Source organism: Scylla paramamosain, chromosome 41, assembly GCF_035594125.1.
Source record: "Scylla paramamosain isolate STU-SP2022 chromosome 41, ASM3559412v1, whole genome shotgun sequence".
Classification (NCBI taxonomy): Eukaryota; Metazoa; Arthropoda; class Malacostraca; order Decapoda; family Portunidae; genus Scylla; species Scylla paramamosain.
Genome location: NC_087191.1, coordinates 480,001 through 495,000, shown reverse-complemented (window position 1 = coordinate 495,000; position 15,000 = coordinate 480,001). Strand labels below are relative to the sequence as shown.

General features: G+C 40.3%; 1 protein-coding gene across 1 annotated transcript in view; it reads right to left on the bottom strand.

Annotated features, from left to right (window-relative positions):
- The window catches only part of LOC135092788 (balbiani ring protein 3-like), a 109,530-nt gene that overhangs the window by 21,195 nt on the left and 73,335 nt on the right, over positions 1-15,000 (bottom strand). Inside the window, exons 20-24 of the mRNA XM_063991469.1 lie at positions 11,082-11,204; positions 10,700-10,825; positions 8,415-8,531; positions 2,859-2,999; positions 430-549 (exon numbers count right to left, since the gene is read on the bottom strand). Of these exons, the coding sequence (XP_063847539.1) occupies positions 430-549; positions 2,859-2,999; positions 8,415-8,531; positions 10,700-10,825; positions 11,082-11,204 (627 nt within the window). The remainder of the gene's footprint in view (positions 1-429; positions 550-2,858; positions 3,000-8,414; positions 8,532-10,699; positions 10,826-11,081; positions 11,205-15,000) is intronic.

Here is a 15,000-nt window from a genome sequence, read left to right as displayed (position 1 = left end):
AGGCACTGAGTCACTGGGATTTTTTAAAAGAAGATAAAACAGATTTCTAGATAAGGGTATGTTGAAATAGGTAGGTAGACATGTTCCATGCAGGGACTATCACGTGTAGAACTGATGGTTTCTTACAGCTATTATTTTCTTATGTTCTTATGTTGTGTGGTGTGTGGATAGCCGTGTGTAGCTCATCCGGCCAGTTGCAGTTGCCTTATGTTCTTAAGTTCTCATCGCAGCAGTAAAAACAGAAGTTGCAGCAAGTGTTGTTGTTGTTGTTATTGTTGTTGTTGTTGTTGTTGTTGTTGTTGTTGTTGGTCATTAGCAATAATTGCATCTGTAATTAATCTACGGCAAAGTTAAGATAGATATCATCGAACACTAAATAATTTACTTCTCAATATTTACAGTTCATTCGAAAAGATTTGATGCACTTACTGGGGGAGAGGCAACACACGCAATCAGTACCGAAGCACAAGCCTTCCACTTTGTTCTCGTCAGGACACGACTCTGTACAAAAGCCGCCCTTGTTTGAGCAGCCAGACTTTTGTTCACAGTCTGTGGTGGAACAGAAATAAAATGGATACATACATAATAAATAGTAGATGGACAGATAAATAGCGATAGATATATGCGGTACTGAACAAATATTAGAGGGGCAATTTGAATAACGAAACGGTATCCTTGGGAAGGCGAAGTAAGGTTTGGGAGACAGGGAGTGAGATGGAAAAAAAGATGAAATCTTGCTGAGTGACAGCTGTGTGAGGAACGAGAAGACTGGGAGACCTCGATAATCTGATGGAATTAGACATGGTGGTGATGATGATGATGGTGAGGTGGTGGTGGTGGTAGTGGTGCATGTTATAATGTAGAGAAGAATCGGTTGCCTGTAATTTTTTGGAAGTCACGCTAACTGCTCTTCTGATCTTGCTAACTGCATGTCACCCCTCCACCCGTTGCCTCGCTGCACAAAACTTTTTACTTCCTCTCACGCCTATTCTGCCCACTTCCTAAATGAAAGAGTTAACCAGTATTCGCATTCTTTTCATTTCTTTCACTGGTAAACTGTGGATCTCCCTGTCTGCTTCTGTATTTGCCCCTTCCTATGACTTTCAAGACACCTCGAACTTTAGATAATCCTTTTAGCCATTTCTCTTCGGGGTCTGGCTTAATGGGCATTTTTTAAAAATTCCTTTTCCAGTACAATTCTTACATAAAAAAAGAACTCTTTAGAGGACGTCATCCACGCGGGGTGCACTATGACCATACTGATTGAGGAAATAAACAATGTGTCTGGTACATTGCCGAAGCTATACGAGTACGTTACCCCTGCCCTCCCATGGCCTCGCTGAACACCGTGTGTAGCTACCCGCCGTTGCTGAACGGGATAAAAAAAAGAAGAAAAAAAAAAAAAAAGAGAAAAAAAAAAAAAAAAGAGAGAGAGAGAGAAAAAAAAACTGCTTTAAACGGCAGCAAACAATTCAGTAAGTTGTGTACATGGCCAAAATTCTTATGGAATTCTGAAAACCTAGCCGAAATGAAATGAAATTTATATTATCAAAGACAAGAAGTTTGGATTAGATGCGCATCAAAAAACTTATTATATACTGTTCAGAACTCTTTTACATACTGTTCAGAACTCTTAAGAGAAGCTAAACATTAATGATATGTCCAGGAAACTTGACTTTCAGCTCACCCTTTATGAAATTTGTACTAAAGTCAAAAAGTTAAGAACACAACGGTAACAGAAAATATTCTATTATTTAAAAGCCTAGCCTTGAGGCTAAAAATTAGTGATATTTTGAGGGAGATTAACTTAGAGCACGCTGTGGCATCCAAACAGCCAGGCGTGTCATACAAGTTGAAAAAAAAAATAAATAAGAGAGGAAAGTAAAACATGCAGAGGGAAACCAAAGAGTGACCAGCAAAATTCTTAGGGTCAGTAATCAGTACAGGACAAGATGATATGAGTTCAAGCTCGATAAAGTTAGATAGAAAATAAGAAATAGGAAAGAACTGGCTTTCAAAAAGACTGGTAGATTAATTGAAAAGACTCAGTAATCACGAGCTTTAAAACAGAGAGATTTAGACAGATTTATGGATGAGAACGATATTTGGAAATAGAAGGGTTGTTGCAGACTTCTTGTAGCTTCTCTTTTTTCTCATAGTCTTATGCTCTAAAACAGCACAGGTTTTATACCCAGAGGGTATAAAAACTCCAGCAACATAATTTGTTAAGGACACTTACGTACAGTTACGGTCAGAAGTGAAATAACCTGCACCCTTCACTTACACTGAGTTAAGCTTCTTCCCTCTCTGTCAAATCTTCGAGTTGTCAGATCTTGTAATGCGACAAGCACATCAGAGGACTCACGATATTTCTTATTATGTAAGAGGGGCACTGGCTTCAGACATAAAAAAAAATTAAAAGAAGACCCATTGAGGTGCCAGTCCCTAAAGAAGAAAGCCGAATAATTATCCAAAATTGGAGGATAAGTGTCTTGAAACCTTCCTCTTGAAAGAGCTCATAGGAAGGGAAAAATACAGCTACAGGCAGGGAGTTCCAGACTTTATCAGGAAAAGGGTGAAAGGCTGAGAATACTGTTTAACTCTTACATTAGAGAGGTGGACGGAAGAGGGATTGGAGGAAGTAGAAACTCTTATGCATCAAGGCCGCAAGAGGAGAGAGGGCATGCAATTAGCGAGATCAGAAGATCCGTTACCGTGGAGAAAGTGGTAGAAGATAGCGAGAGATGATCAAAGTAAACCGTTTGGATAAGTGGAAGAGAATATGGCACCTGGACAAACGTTTGGTTCTGACTATACATACAAACTTTTAAGTCTACAACCCAGGTTTATCAACTTACGTTTATGTTTACAGCAGGTGCAGTCATCCCCATCACAGTCGGATACGATACTCCTCACCAGGAAGCTACTTCTCCCATTGGGACAGTTGGTGATGCAGACTCCTTTTTCATTCTCGCAATTTGTGTTGTCCTTACATTTGCCTGGGAGAAAGAGAAGAAAGTCTTTCAGTACTGCTCTTATTACATACTGTACACCAGTATTTCTCAACCTTTCACCTCAGCAACTCTAGTAGTCAGGTCTAGGCAGGCCAGCACCCCTAACATGCACCACAAAGCTTAGCGACACAGTCTTCCTGCCAAAGTCTAGAATGACTTCAGATTTAGTATTTTCCACCATCATGCTACAGTGCAATAACATATTTGAAAATCAGGTTAAAGTTTATCAAATGAAAAGTACACACGTAAAAAAAAAAAAAAAAAAAAAAAAAAAAAAAAAAAAAAAAAAAATATATATATATATATATATATATATATATATATATATATATATATATATATATATATATATATATATATATATATATATATATATATATATATATATATATATATATATATATATATATATATATATATATATATATATATATTTTACGTGTGTACTTTTCATTTGATAAACTTTAACCTCATTTTCAAATGTGTTATTGCACTGTAGCATGATGGTGGAAAATGCTAAATCAGCAGTATATATATATATATATATATATATATATATATATATATATATATATATATATATATATATATATATATATATATATATATATATATATATATATATATATATATATATATATTTTTTTATGTAGGAGGGACACTGGCCAAGGAAAACAAGTTCAATAAAAAAAAAAAAAAAGCCCACTGAAATGCCAGTCCCATAAAAGGGTCCAAAGTGGTAGTCAAAAATTGAAGGATAAGCGTCTTGAAACCTCCCTCTTGAAGGAATTCAAGTCATAGGAAGGTCGAAATACAGAAGCAGGCAGGGAGTTCCAGAGTTTACCAGAGAAAGGGATGAATGAATGAGAATACTGGTTAACTCTTGCTTTAGAGAGGTGGATAGAATAGGGATGAGAAAAAGAAGAAAGTCTTGTGCAGCGAGGCCGCTGGAGGAGGGGAGGCATCTAGTTAGCAAGATCAGAAGAGCAGTGAGTATGAAAATAGCGGTAGAAGATAGCTAGAGATGCAACATTGCGGCGATGAGAGAGAGGCTGAAGACAGTCAGTCAGAGAAGAGGAGTTGATGAGACGAAAAGCTTTTGATTCCACCCTGTCTAGAAGAGCAGTATGAGTGGAACCCCCCCTGACATGTGAAGCATACTCCATGCATGGACAGATAAGGCCCTTGTACAGAGTTAGCAGCTGGGGGGGTGAGAAAAACTGGCGGACACGTCTCAGAACACCTAACTTCATAGAAGCTGTTCTAGCAACAGATGAGATGTGAAGTTTCCAGTTCAGATTATAAGTAAAGGACAGACCGAGGATGTTCAGTGTAGAAGAGGGGGACAGTTGAGTGTCATTGAAGAAGAGAGGATAGTTGTCTGGAAGGTTGTGTCGAGTTGATAGATGGAGAAATTGAGTTTTTGAGGCATTGAACAATACCAAGTTTGCTCTGCCCCAATCAGAAATTTTAGAAAGATCAGAAGTCAAGCGTTCTGTGGCTTCCCTGCGTGAAATGTTTACTTCCTGAAGGGTTGGACGTCTATGAAAAGACGTGGAAAAGTGCAGGGTGGTATCATCAGCGTAGGAGTGGATGGGACAAGAAGTTTGGTTTAGAAGATCATTAATGAATAATAAGAAGAGAGTGGATGATAGGACAGAACCCTGAGGAACACCACTGTTAATAGATTTAGTAGAAGAACAATCACTGTCTATGACAGCAGCAATAGAACAGTCAGAAAGGAAACTTGAGGTGAAGTTACAGAGAGAATGATAGAAGCCGTAGGAGGGTAGTTTGGAAATCAAAGCTTTGTGCCAGACTCTATCAAAAGCATTTGATATGTCTAAGGCAACAGCAAAAGTTTCACCAAAATCTCTAAAAGATGACCAAGACTCAGTAAGGAAAGCCAAAAGATCACCAGTAGAGCGGCTTTGACGGATCCCATACTGGCAATCAGATAGAAGGTTGTGAAGTGTTAGATGTTTAAGAATCTTCCTGTTGAGGATAGATTCAACAATTTTAGATAGGCAGGAGATTAGAGCAATAGGACGGTAGTTTGAGGGATTAGAACGGTCACCCTTTTTAGGAACAGGCTGAATGTAGGCAAACTTAAAGCAAGAAGGAAAGGTAAATGTTGACAGAGCTGAAAGAGTCTGACTAGGCAAGGTGCAAGCACGGAGGCACAGTTTCGGAGAACAATAGGAGGGACCCCATCAGGTCCATAAGTCTTCCGAGGGTTTAGGCCAGCAAGGGCATGGAAAACATCATTGCGAAAAATTTTAATAGGTAGCATGAAGTAGTCAGAGGGTGGAAGACAGGGAGGAACAAGCCCAGAATCGTCCAAGGTAAAGTTTTTAGCAAAGGTTTGACTCTTCTTTAGCTTTAGAAATAAATGTGATAGCAGTGGTGCCATCTGGTTGAAATAAAGGAGGGAAAGAAGAAGAAGCAAAGTTATTGGAGATATTTTTGGTTAGATGCCAGAAGTCACGAGGGGAGTTAGATCTTGAAAGGTTTTGACACTTTCTGTTAATGAAGGAGTTTTTGGCTAGTTGGAAAACAGACTTGGCATGGTTCCGGGCAGAAATATAAAGTGCATGAGATTCTGGTGATGGAAAGCTTAAGTACATTTTCTGGGCCACCTCTCTATCATGTATAGCACGAGAACAAGCTGTGTTAAACCAAGGTTTGGAAGGTTTAGTTCAAGAAAAAGAGTGAGGAATGTACGCCTCCATGCCAGACACTATCACCTCTGTTATGTGCTTGGCACACAAAGACGGGTCTCTGACACGGAAGCAGTAGTCATTCCAAGGGAAATCAGCAAAGTACTTCCTCAGGTCCTCCCAACTAGCAGAGGCAAAACGCCAGAGGCACCTTCGCTTAGGGGGATCCTGAGAAGGGATTGAAGCAATAGGACAAGATACAGATATGAGATTGTGATCGGAGGAGCCCAACGGAGAAGAAAGGGTGACAGCATAAGCAGAAGGATTAGAGGTCAGGAAAAGGTCAAGAATGTTGGGCGTATCTCCAAGACAGTCAGGACTACGAGTAGGGTGTTGCACGAATTGGTCTAGGTCGTGGAGGATAACAAAGTTGAAGGCTAGTTCACCAGGATGGTCAGTGAAGGGAGAGGAAAGCCAAAGCTGGTGGTGAACATTGAAGTCTCCAAGAATGGAGATCTCTGCAAAAGGGAAGAGGGTCAGAATGTGCTCCACTTTGGAAGTTAAGTAGTCAAAGAATTTCTTATAGTCAGAGGAGTTAGGTGAGAGGTATACAGCACAGATAAATTTAGTTAAAGAGTGACTCTGTAGTCGTAGGCAGATGGTAGAAAACTCTGAAGATTCAAGAGCGTGGGCATGAGAGCAGGTTAAGTCATTGCGCACTTAAACGCAACATCCAGCTTTGGATCGAAAATGAGGATAGAGAAAGTAGGAGGGAACAGAAAGGGGCTACTGTCATAAGTATATATATATATATATATATATATATATATATATATATATATATATATATATATATATATATATATATATATATATATATATATATATATATATAAGCATTTGCATCCCTTGCAAAGAACACTGACACTGTGCCCTCCATATGTGCAGCATTTCCTAGCACACCCTCTATTTCAGTACCCAAGGTTAAGAAACACTGGGATACAGATAACAAGATTCCCTGTATAGTATTTTGTGTTCACTTCATTATGAAAATAAACTATGCTGTATTCTTAAAAAAAAAAAAAAAAAAAAAAAAAACGAAATTCATTGCGTCACGGAGTGTATAAGTAGGTATTCCCGTCGCACACACCAGCACTACACAAGCATCAGAAGAATGCACTGCGCGTTCCTAATTCTCCCAGAAAGATTTGTGTTGAAGACAGTTTGTGTTGAAGAGGGCACTGATTGAGATCTGATTAGTAAACCAAACGCATGTTCCAGCCGTCTTATAGCTTTCTATCTTTGAGAAACACGCATTTATTGTTGCTTTGAAGTCTAGATTCTTGAAAGTTTCCAATTACGAGTACACGACATTCGTTTTCCCGAACATTTTTGCTCATTAATAAGAGAGACAGACGCCACGGACCTTCACTCAGACAGACGTCACGGGCCTTCACTCAGACAGACGCCACGGACCTTCACTCAGACAGACGTCACGGGCCTTCACTCAGACAGACGCCACGGACCTTCACTCAGACAGACGCCACGGACCTTCACTCAGACAGACGCCACGGACCTTCACTCAGACAGACGTCACGGGCCTTCACTTAGACAGATGCCACGGACCTTCACTCAGACAGACGCCGCGGACCTTCACTCAGACAGACGCCGCGGACCTTCACTCAGACAGACGCTGCGGACCTTCACTCAGACAGACGCCGCGGACCTTCGTTCAGACAGACACCATGGACCTTCACTTAAGTGGAAACATTTGTATTCTCTCTCTCTCTCTCTCTCTCTCTCTCTCTCTCTCTCTCTCTCTCTCTCTCTCTCTCTCTCTCTCTCTCTCTCTCTCTCTCTCTCTCAACACAAACAGCTTTAGTAGCTCAGCCGGACTTGCCACCCACTCGTACACTCCCAACCTCCCACACAGGAACTTTTCTCCACCGAGACGTGATGAGAGGCGCTTGTTTGCCTCCCCGACACCTAGACATGCTCAGCACCACAAGCAGCGTCCTGTGAGCACCACACCCTCCGTTCACCCAGCTTGGACACTTCGGAAATTGCATTTCGGCAGGACGAAACACTGCCTGCCGTCTTGACACATACACACACACACAAAAAAAAAAAAAAAAAAAAGAGGTCGCCCACTCCAGCGTCACTATAATGATTTTTTAATGGAAGAGGGGTACTGGCCAGAGGCAACGAAATTTCTCTATAAAAAAAAAGGCGCACTGAGGTGCCAGTCCTTAAAGAAGAAGAGCCAAAAGGCTGAAAAGGCTGAAATTTCTTGAGGCATCCCTTTTGAAAGAATTCAAGTCTTAAGAAGGGAAAATACAAAGCAAGCACAGAGTGTGATTAGTAAAAAAAATGAGAAAGTAAATTACGAGACGATTAAAAGTTTCAAACATGTCAAGAAGAGCGAAGAAAAAAAAAAAAAACTGTAAATAGTGTTGTCATTTACTATTATGATTAACTATCACTCGTGACCAGGGAGAACTACCTAGTGTATGAGTAAAGCAGGGTCCACTCACTACACATTTCCACAAGCCATAGCCACCCACAAAAATCTTGTGCTATTAGTGTTATGTTATCTGGTGACAACTCACGGAGAGGCAAAAAATAATTGTTTCGCACAAATTCATCCTCTCACCCCAGAAGACTACGTACACACTGTCACAAGTTGCAGTCACTTACAGGTCCTACGCTATCAGTGTTACTCTATTTGATGTCAACTTACGGGGAGGGAAGCAACATTTGCAGCCATCGTCGCACAGATCTAGCTCCAGGTCGGGGTCAGGACAGCTGAAGGCACAGTAGCCGCCCTTTTTCGTGCACTTGGATTTAGGGTTGCACTCTGTGGGAATGTTAATTGATTGACTGATTGAATTTATATGATAAGAGTTAGTCCAGCTTATTTCCTACACATGAAACATTTTTTTATGTAAGAGGGATATTGATCGAGGGAAATGTATATATATATATATATATATATATATATATATATATATATATATATATATATATATATATATATATATATATATATATATATATATATATATATATATATATATATATATATATATATATATATATATATATATATATATATTGCTCTCAGAAGCATAGGCCATTAGAGTTAATCCAGCTTAATTCATACATAAAACACATGGTATAGATAATGTTGACTGCCGCAGGGATAGACCACCAAGGTTTCATCACTTATTTCCAGCTGGATCCCTGACATGTGGCAAGACAGCAGTTAAGCAGGGGAACATATTTTGAAACACTTCAGCGCTGCGTCCCGACTAGTTTCAAAAGGCTCTACCTGAAGTTACACGGGTGTTTGAGGGTGATTTTACTGATCTGATGACAGATTAGAAATATTCTTGATCATTAACAGGGAAGACTCCCATGAGAAACCGGTTAATCATCACATTAATCTATGAAAATATACGTAATGAGAGAACAATATATCTCAGAATACTGAAAGAGGAGTTATTGTGGCCTTTCTCAGTCAGGGAAATTTTAGTTAAATTTTTTCACAGTTAGACAAATTATAAAGCTATAGACTTTGAGCTATGTGACATAATAATGGTTAAGTAATTCTGATGTACATATAGTGGACAGAGAGAGAGAGAGAGAGAGAGAGAGAGAGAGAGAGAGAGAGAGAGAGAGAGAGAGAGAGAGAGAGAGAGAGAGAGAGAGAGAGAGAGAGAGAGAGAGAGAGAGATGGAAATAGATGGACAGACACAAACAAACAAGAAACTACCGAAGTTCAAGATCTAAAGTGAGTGCATTATACTGATGATGAGTTAAGAACATAAGAAATAAGGGAAGCTGCAAGAAGCGACCAGGCTTATACGTGAAATATACCTACCTATTTCCATCTATTATCCCCATCCATAAACTTGTCTAATCTTCTCTTAAAGCTCTCTAGTGTCCTAGCACTAACTACATGATTACTGAGTCCGTTCCACTCATCTACCACTCTATTTCAGAACCAATTTTTTCCTATCTCCTTCCTAAACCTAAATTTTTCAAGCTTGAACCCGTTATTTCTTGTTCTACCCTGGTTGCTGATCCTAAGAATTTTGCTTACATCCCCCTTGTTATAACCCTTATACCACTTAAAGACTTCTATCAGGTCCCCTCTTAACCTACGTCTCTCTAGAGAATGTAAATTTAACACCTTCAACCTCGCCTCGTAAGGAATACTCCTCATCCCCTGTATCCTTTTAGTCATTCTCCTCTGTACTGATTCTAATAGACCTATATCTTTCTTGTAATGTGGGGACCAGAACTGCACAGCGTAGTCTAGATGAGGTCTGACCAGCACCAAGTATAACTTTAATATTACTTCCGGCGTACCCTATTTGCCCTGTTTCTGGCTTCTATGCATTGTTTCCCTAGACGGAGTTCAGAGCTAACTATAACTCCTAAATCTTTCTCGTACCCTGTACCTACCAGAGTTTGGTTGTTTAATGTGTACCTATTGTGTGGGTTTCCTCTACCTACGCTAAGCACTTTGCATTTATTGATATTAAATTGCATTTGCCATCCATCCGTCCATTCATTCATTCTATATAAATCTGCCTGCAAGGCGATGGCATCCGACTCTGACCTAATTAATCTACCTATCTTTGTGTCATCCGCAAATTTACTAACATCACTACTAATTCCACTATCCAAGTCATTGATATATATTAGAAATAACAATGGCCCTAATACTGATCCCTGTGGCACCCCACTAATTACATGACTCCACTCGGATTTCGAGCCGTTTATTACCACTCTCTGTCGCCTGTTACCAAGCCATGACCCTATCCAGCCTAACACCTTCCCATCTATCCCGTGTACCCTAACCTTTCTCAGGAGCCTTTGATGGGGTACCTTGTCAAATGCTTTACTAAAGAGTTGCGGTTGTCCTCCCCACGCTAAGCATCAGAACTCTTACCTCTCAATCTCCCGAGTGCACTATTGGGGTTTATAGTGTACGTATGGGGTTTATAATGTACTTACGAGGTTTGACACAACACTTGCATCTCTCGCCCTCACAACGGTCGCCGTCCACCTCCACCTGACCATCGGAGCAAGTCTTGGCACACCGCCCTCCCAGGTCCGAGCAGCTTTTCTTGACCGCGCACGCTGGGGGCAGTCGATTGAGTTATTTAAGCCTTTACGGTGACGCCACTTCACTGTGCAGTGGTGCAGGGAGGGAAAAATCTAAAGTGTGTTGATGATGTATTAAAACATTGAAAAATTGTGAATATTGGTTAAGTCTTGCATTAGGGAGATGGACAGAACAAGGGGATGAGAGAGACCCCGCGGCCTCCTCACTTACGACTCTAAGTGGAAAGACTGAATTATGGTAAAAACTAGTCTACTTAGAGTGCATACTCACGTGGAGAGAAACAGCACCCGCAGTTCTCTCCATCACACAACGCGGCCACTTTCTTCAGGGTGGGACAAGTCTGAGTGCATCGACCGCTCGCCGCCGAGCACTTGATAGCGGGTGGACACGCGACTGCGGATAACACTCAAATCAGCTGGATCAGAAGTGATCAGTCTCATTTGTAAATTTCGGTGTGGAGTGAATAATTTCGTAATGCAGGAGAATACAGCAAGCAGTCATACATTGCATATGAAGGTCACAGTGGTGTCGTTTACCATCATTGGATACATACCTGAATATTGTAACCTGAAAATGTATTGAAATATTACTGGACATGATTAATTTCGCAGCGAAACTGATATATGTTTCATAAGGGGTGTGTTCGAGCACTTCTGAACCTTTACCTCATCCTGTGTGGGGTAGGAATTGTGGTTTACGAGGATATATCTGTATTTTCAGCTGTTTCTTACTATTTGTATCCGTGTCTCAGCATCATGAGTGATTGTTAGTGAGCAAGAAGCTGGCAGTCCTTTTCACAGCAGAAAAATGTTAGGAGGCCAGAGATGTGGACACAGAACATTAGTGAAACACACAAATACTGGCAAGTAGTACACAAGTAGGACTGCCAGACAAGAGAGTGAGGCGAGTCTTGTCATGCTGGCTGGGTTTCGGGCGCAACAAGCTAATGATTCATTGTTCAAAAATTTATGGAACATTGGAAATTTTCATTTACAGGATGAGTACATTCAGGGACTTGCACGTGGATCTGAAGTTATTTCTATAATTTATTTATGAAAGACGGGACTGTGGCCTTGGGAATCAAAAGAAATCCAGTGAAGATGCCAGCCCCACTGAGTGTAGTCGAAAGGGTTACCCAAAATTCAGAAGTGTCTTGAAATTGCCCTCTTGAAACAGTTGAAATCAAAAGTAGAGGGAAATACAGGAGCAGACAGGGTGTCCCAGACCTTGGCAGCGTTCATCTTGGTTAATTTTTTATGCTGTAAGTGTTGCTTGTTATAGTTCATGTTTTCTGTTTATTTTTCTTCCATTTCGATGCAATCTATAATTTTGTGGTCTCAGTCACTGTAGTTCGTGATTTTTGTTTCACTTCCTTCCTTTTCGATGCACTCTTTATCTTTATTCATTCCGATGACTAAAAATTAGATATATACAAACATGTATTGCACCCCATTACCCTTGGAGGTCTCCATTATTTTCACATGGGTTAAAGTAATGATCTTTTTTTTTCTATGGCTTGCGTTTTCTGAAAATATTATTGCTCCCAGTGAGGCCTGAAGCACTGGATCAGGAGGTGCAGTGAACTCATCAGTAACCCAGCTGTGACATCACTGAATGTTTCCCTGTGTATCTCATAACACAAAAGGGCAGTCACAGCCTGCCCTCTAAAGACAACTCTTCCTTCATAAAAAAAAAAAAAAAAAAAAAAACTACCTGCAACTAATTACAAGTACACTCTTTATTCAAAATTCTAAATTAGACATGGTGACTTCTGCACCAGCCTCGGAGTCCCCATCTGGGGAGGGGACTACAAATGTCCCCAGGTAGGACTGCTCTTCTGATAATGACTCTATGTATCTTGACCCCCCCTCAACTTTTCTTTATTAACTTCTGTAACGATCACGGCCTTATAAATCAATCTATAGAACACCACCTCTCAGTTGTTTGGGCCAACTGACAGTAGCCCCTTTTCTGCTCTCTCCTACTTTCTCTATCTTCATTTTCATTACATAGCCGGATGTTGTGTCTATGTTCGCAACGACTTAACCTTCTCTCGTGCTCACGCTCTTGCGTCCTCCGAATTTTCTACCATCTGACTACGACTACAGAGTCACTCTCAAACAAAATTTATCTGTGCTGTATACCTCTCACCTAACTTCTCCAACTATAAAAAAAATCCTACTCGTATTCCTGACACCCTACTCGTATTCCTGACCGTCTTGGAGATCCGCCCAACATTCCTGACCTTTTCCTCACCTCTAATGCCTCTGCTTATGCTGTCACCCTATTTTCTCCATTGGGCTACTCCGATTATAATCTCATATCTGTATCTTGTCCTATCGCTCTAATTTCTCTCAGAATCCCCCAAAGCTGTGGTACCTCTGGCGTTTTGCCCCTGCTAATTGTGGGGGAAGGTGTCCCTGAGGAGGAATGATTTTGATTTTCCTTGGAATGACTACTTCTTTCATGTTAGAGATCCATTTCTGTGTGCTGGGCGCGTAACAGGGGTGGTAGTGTCTGGCATGGAGGCGTACATTCCTCACTTTCTTTATTTGACCTAAACCTTCCAAACCTTAGTTTAACACAGCCTGTTCTCGTGCTATACATGATAGAGAGGTGTCAAACAAAAGGTACTTAAGCGTTCCATCACCTGAATCACCTGCACTTTATATTACTGTCTGGAATCTTGCCAAGTCTGTTCCCCAACTAGCCAAAAATTCTTTCATTAATATAAAGCTTCAAAATCTTTCAATATCTAACTCCCCTTGTGTCTTCTGGCACCTAGCTAAACACGTCCCCAGTAAGTTTGTTTCTTCGTCTTTCCTCCTTTATTTCAGCATGATGGGACCACTGACATCTCATCTAAATCTAAAGTAGAACCCTTCGCTTAAACCATTGCTAAAAATCAACCTTGGATGATTCAGGGCTTGTTCCTTCCTCTTCTTCACCCTACGACTTCATGTTACCCATTACGATAATTCACAGTGATGTTTTCCATGCCCTGGCTAGACTTTCAGAAGGATTTCCTTTCTGACCGTTCTATTGCTGATGTGGTAGATGGTCACTGTTCTTCTCATAAATCTATTTACAGTGGTGTTCATTAGAGTTCTATCTTGTCACCCACTATAATCCTATCATTCACCACTGAGCTGTCTTATTCACTCCTACGCTGATCATACCACCCTACACTTTTCCACATCTTGTCTGAGACCTCCAACCCTTCAGGAACTAAACAGCTCAGGCAGAGAAGCCACAGAACGCCTGACCTGATCTTTCTAAAATTTTGTGATTGGGGCAGAGCAAAACTAGTATTGTTCAATGGCTTTAAAACTCAATTCCTCCATTTATCAACTCAGCATCCCCTCTTTGTTAGTGACACTCGACTGTCCCTTTCTTCTATGCTGATCATCCTCCGTCTGTCCTTTACTTACAATCTAAAGTGGAAACTTCACAACTTATTTCTAGCTGAAGCAAGAAGAAATTAGGTGTTCTGAGTTGTCTCCGCTAGTTTTTCTTTTCCTCCCAACTGTTAACTCTGTACAGGGGCCTTATCTGTCCATGTATGGAGTATGCTTCACTTATGGGTATGGGTTCCACTCACAGCTGTTTTAGACAAGGTGAAATCAAAAGCTTTTCCTTTTATCAGCTCCTCTCTTCTAATTCACTGTCTTTAACCCTCTCTCATCATCGCCGCAATGTTGCATCTCTTGCTATCTTCTACCTCTATTTTCATGCAAACTGATCTGATCTTGCTAACTGCATGTCTCCCCCACCTCTCTAATGCTAGAGTTAACCAGTATTCTCAATCACTCATCCCTTTCTGTGGTAAACTCTGGAACTCCCTGCCTACTTTTGTATTTATGTCTCCCTATGAGCTCTTTCAAGAGAGGTCTCCTCTGTTATCCTCTGTTATTTGATATGGCATTGCTATGGTAACTATAATTTAAGTGGACATTTTTTAATTAAAATCTTGGTTGCCCTTGGCCAGAGGCCGTCTTTCATAAAAAGAGAGTCTATATGGCTGGTTGGTTTGACTGCAAAATATGTTTGCCGAGAGTGCGTCTTGTATCAATAATGACACTGAAAAAAAAAAAAAAAAAAAAAAAAAAAAAAAAAAAAAAAAAATATATATATATATATATATATATATATATATATATATATATATATATATATATATATATATATA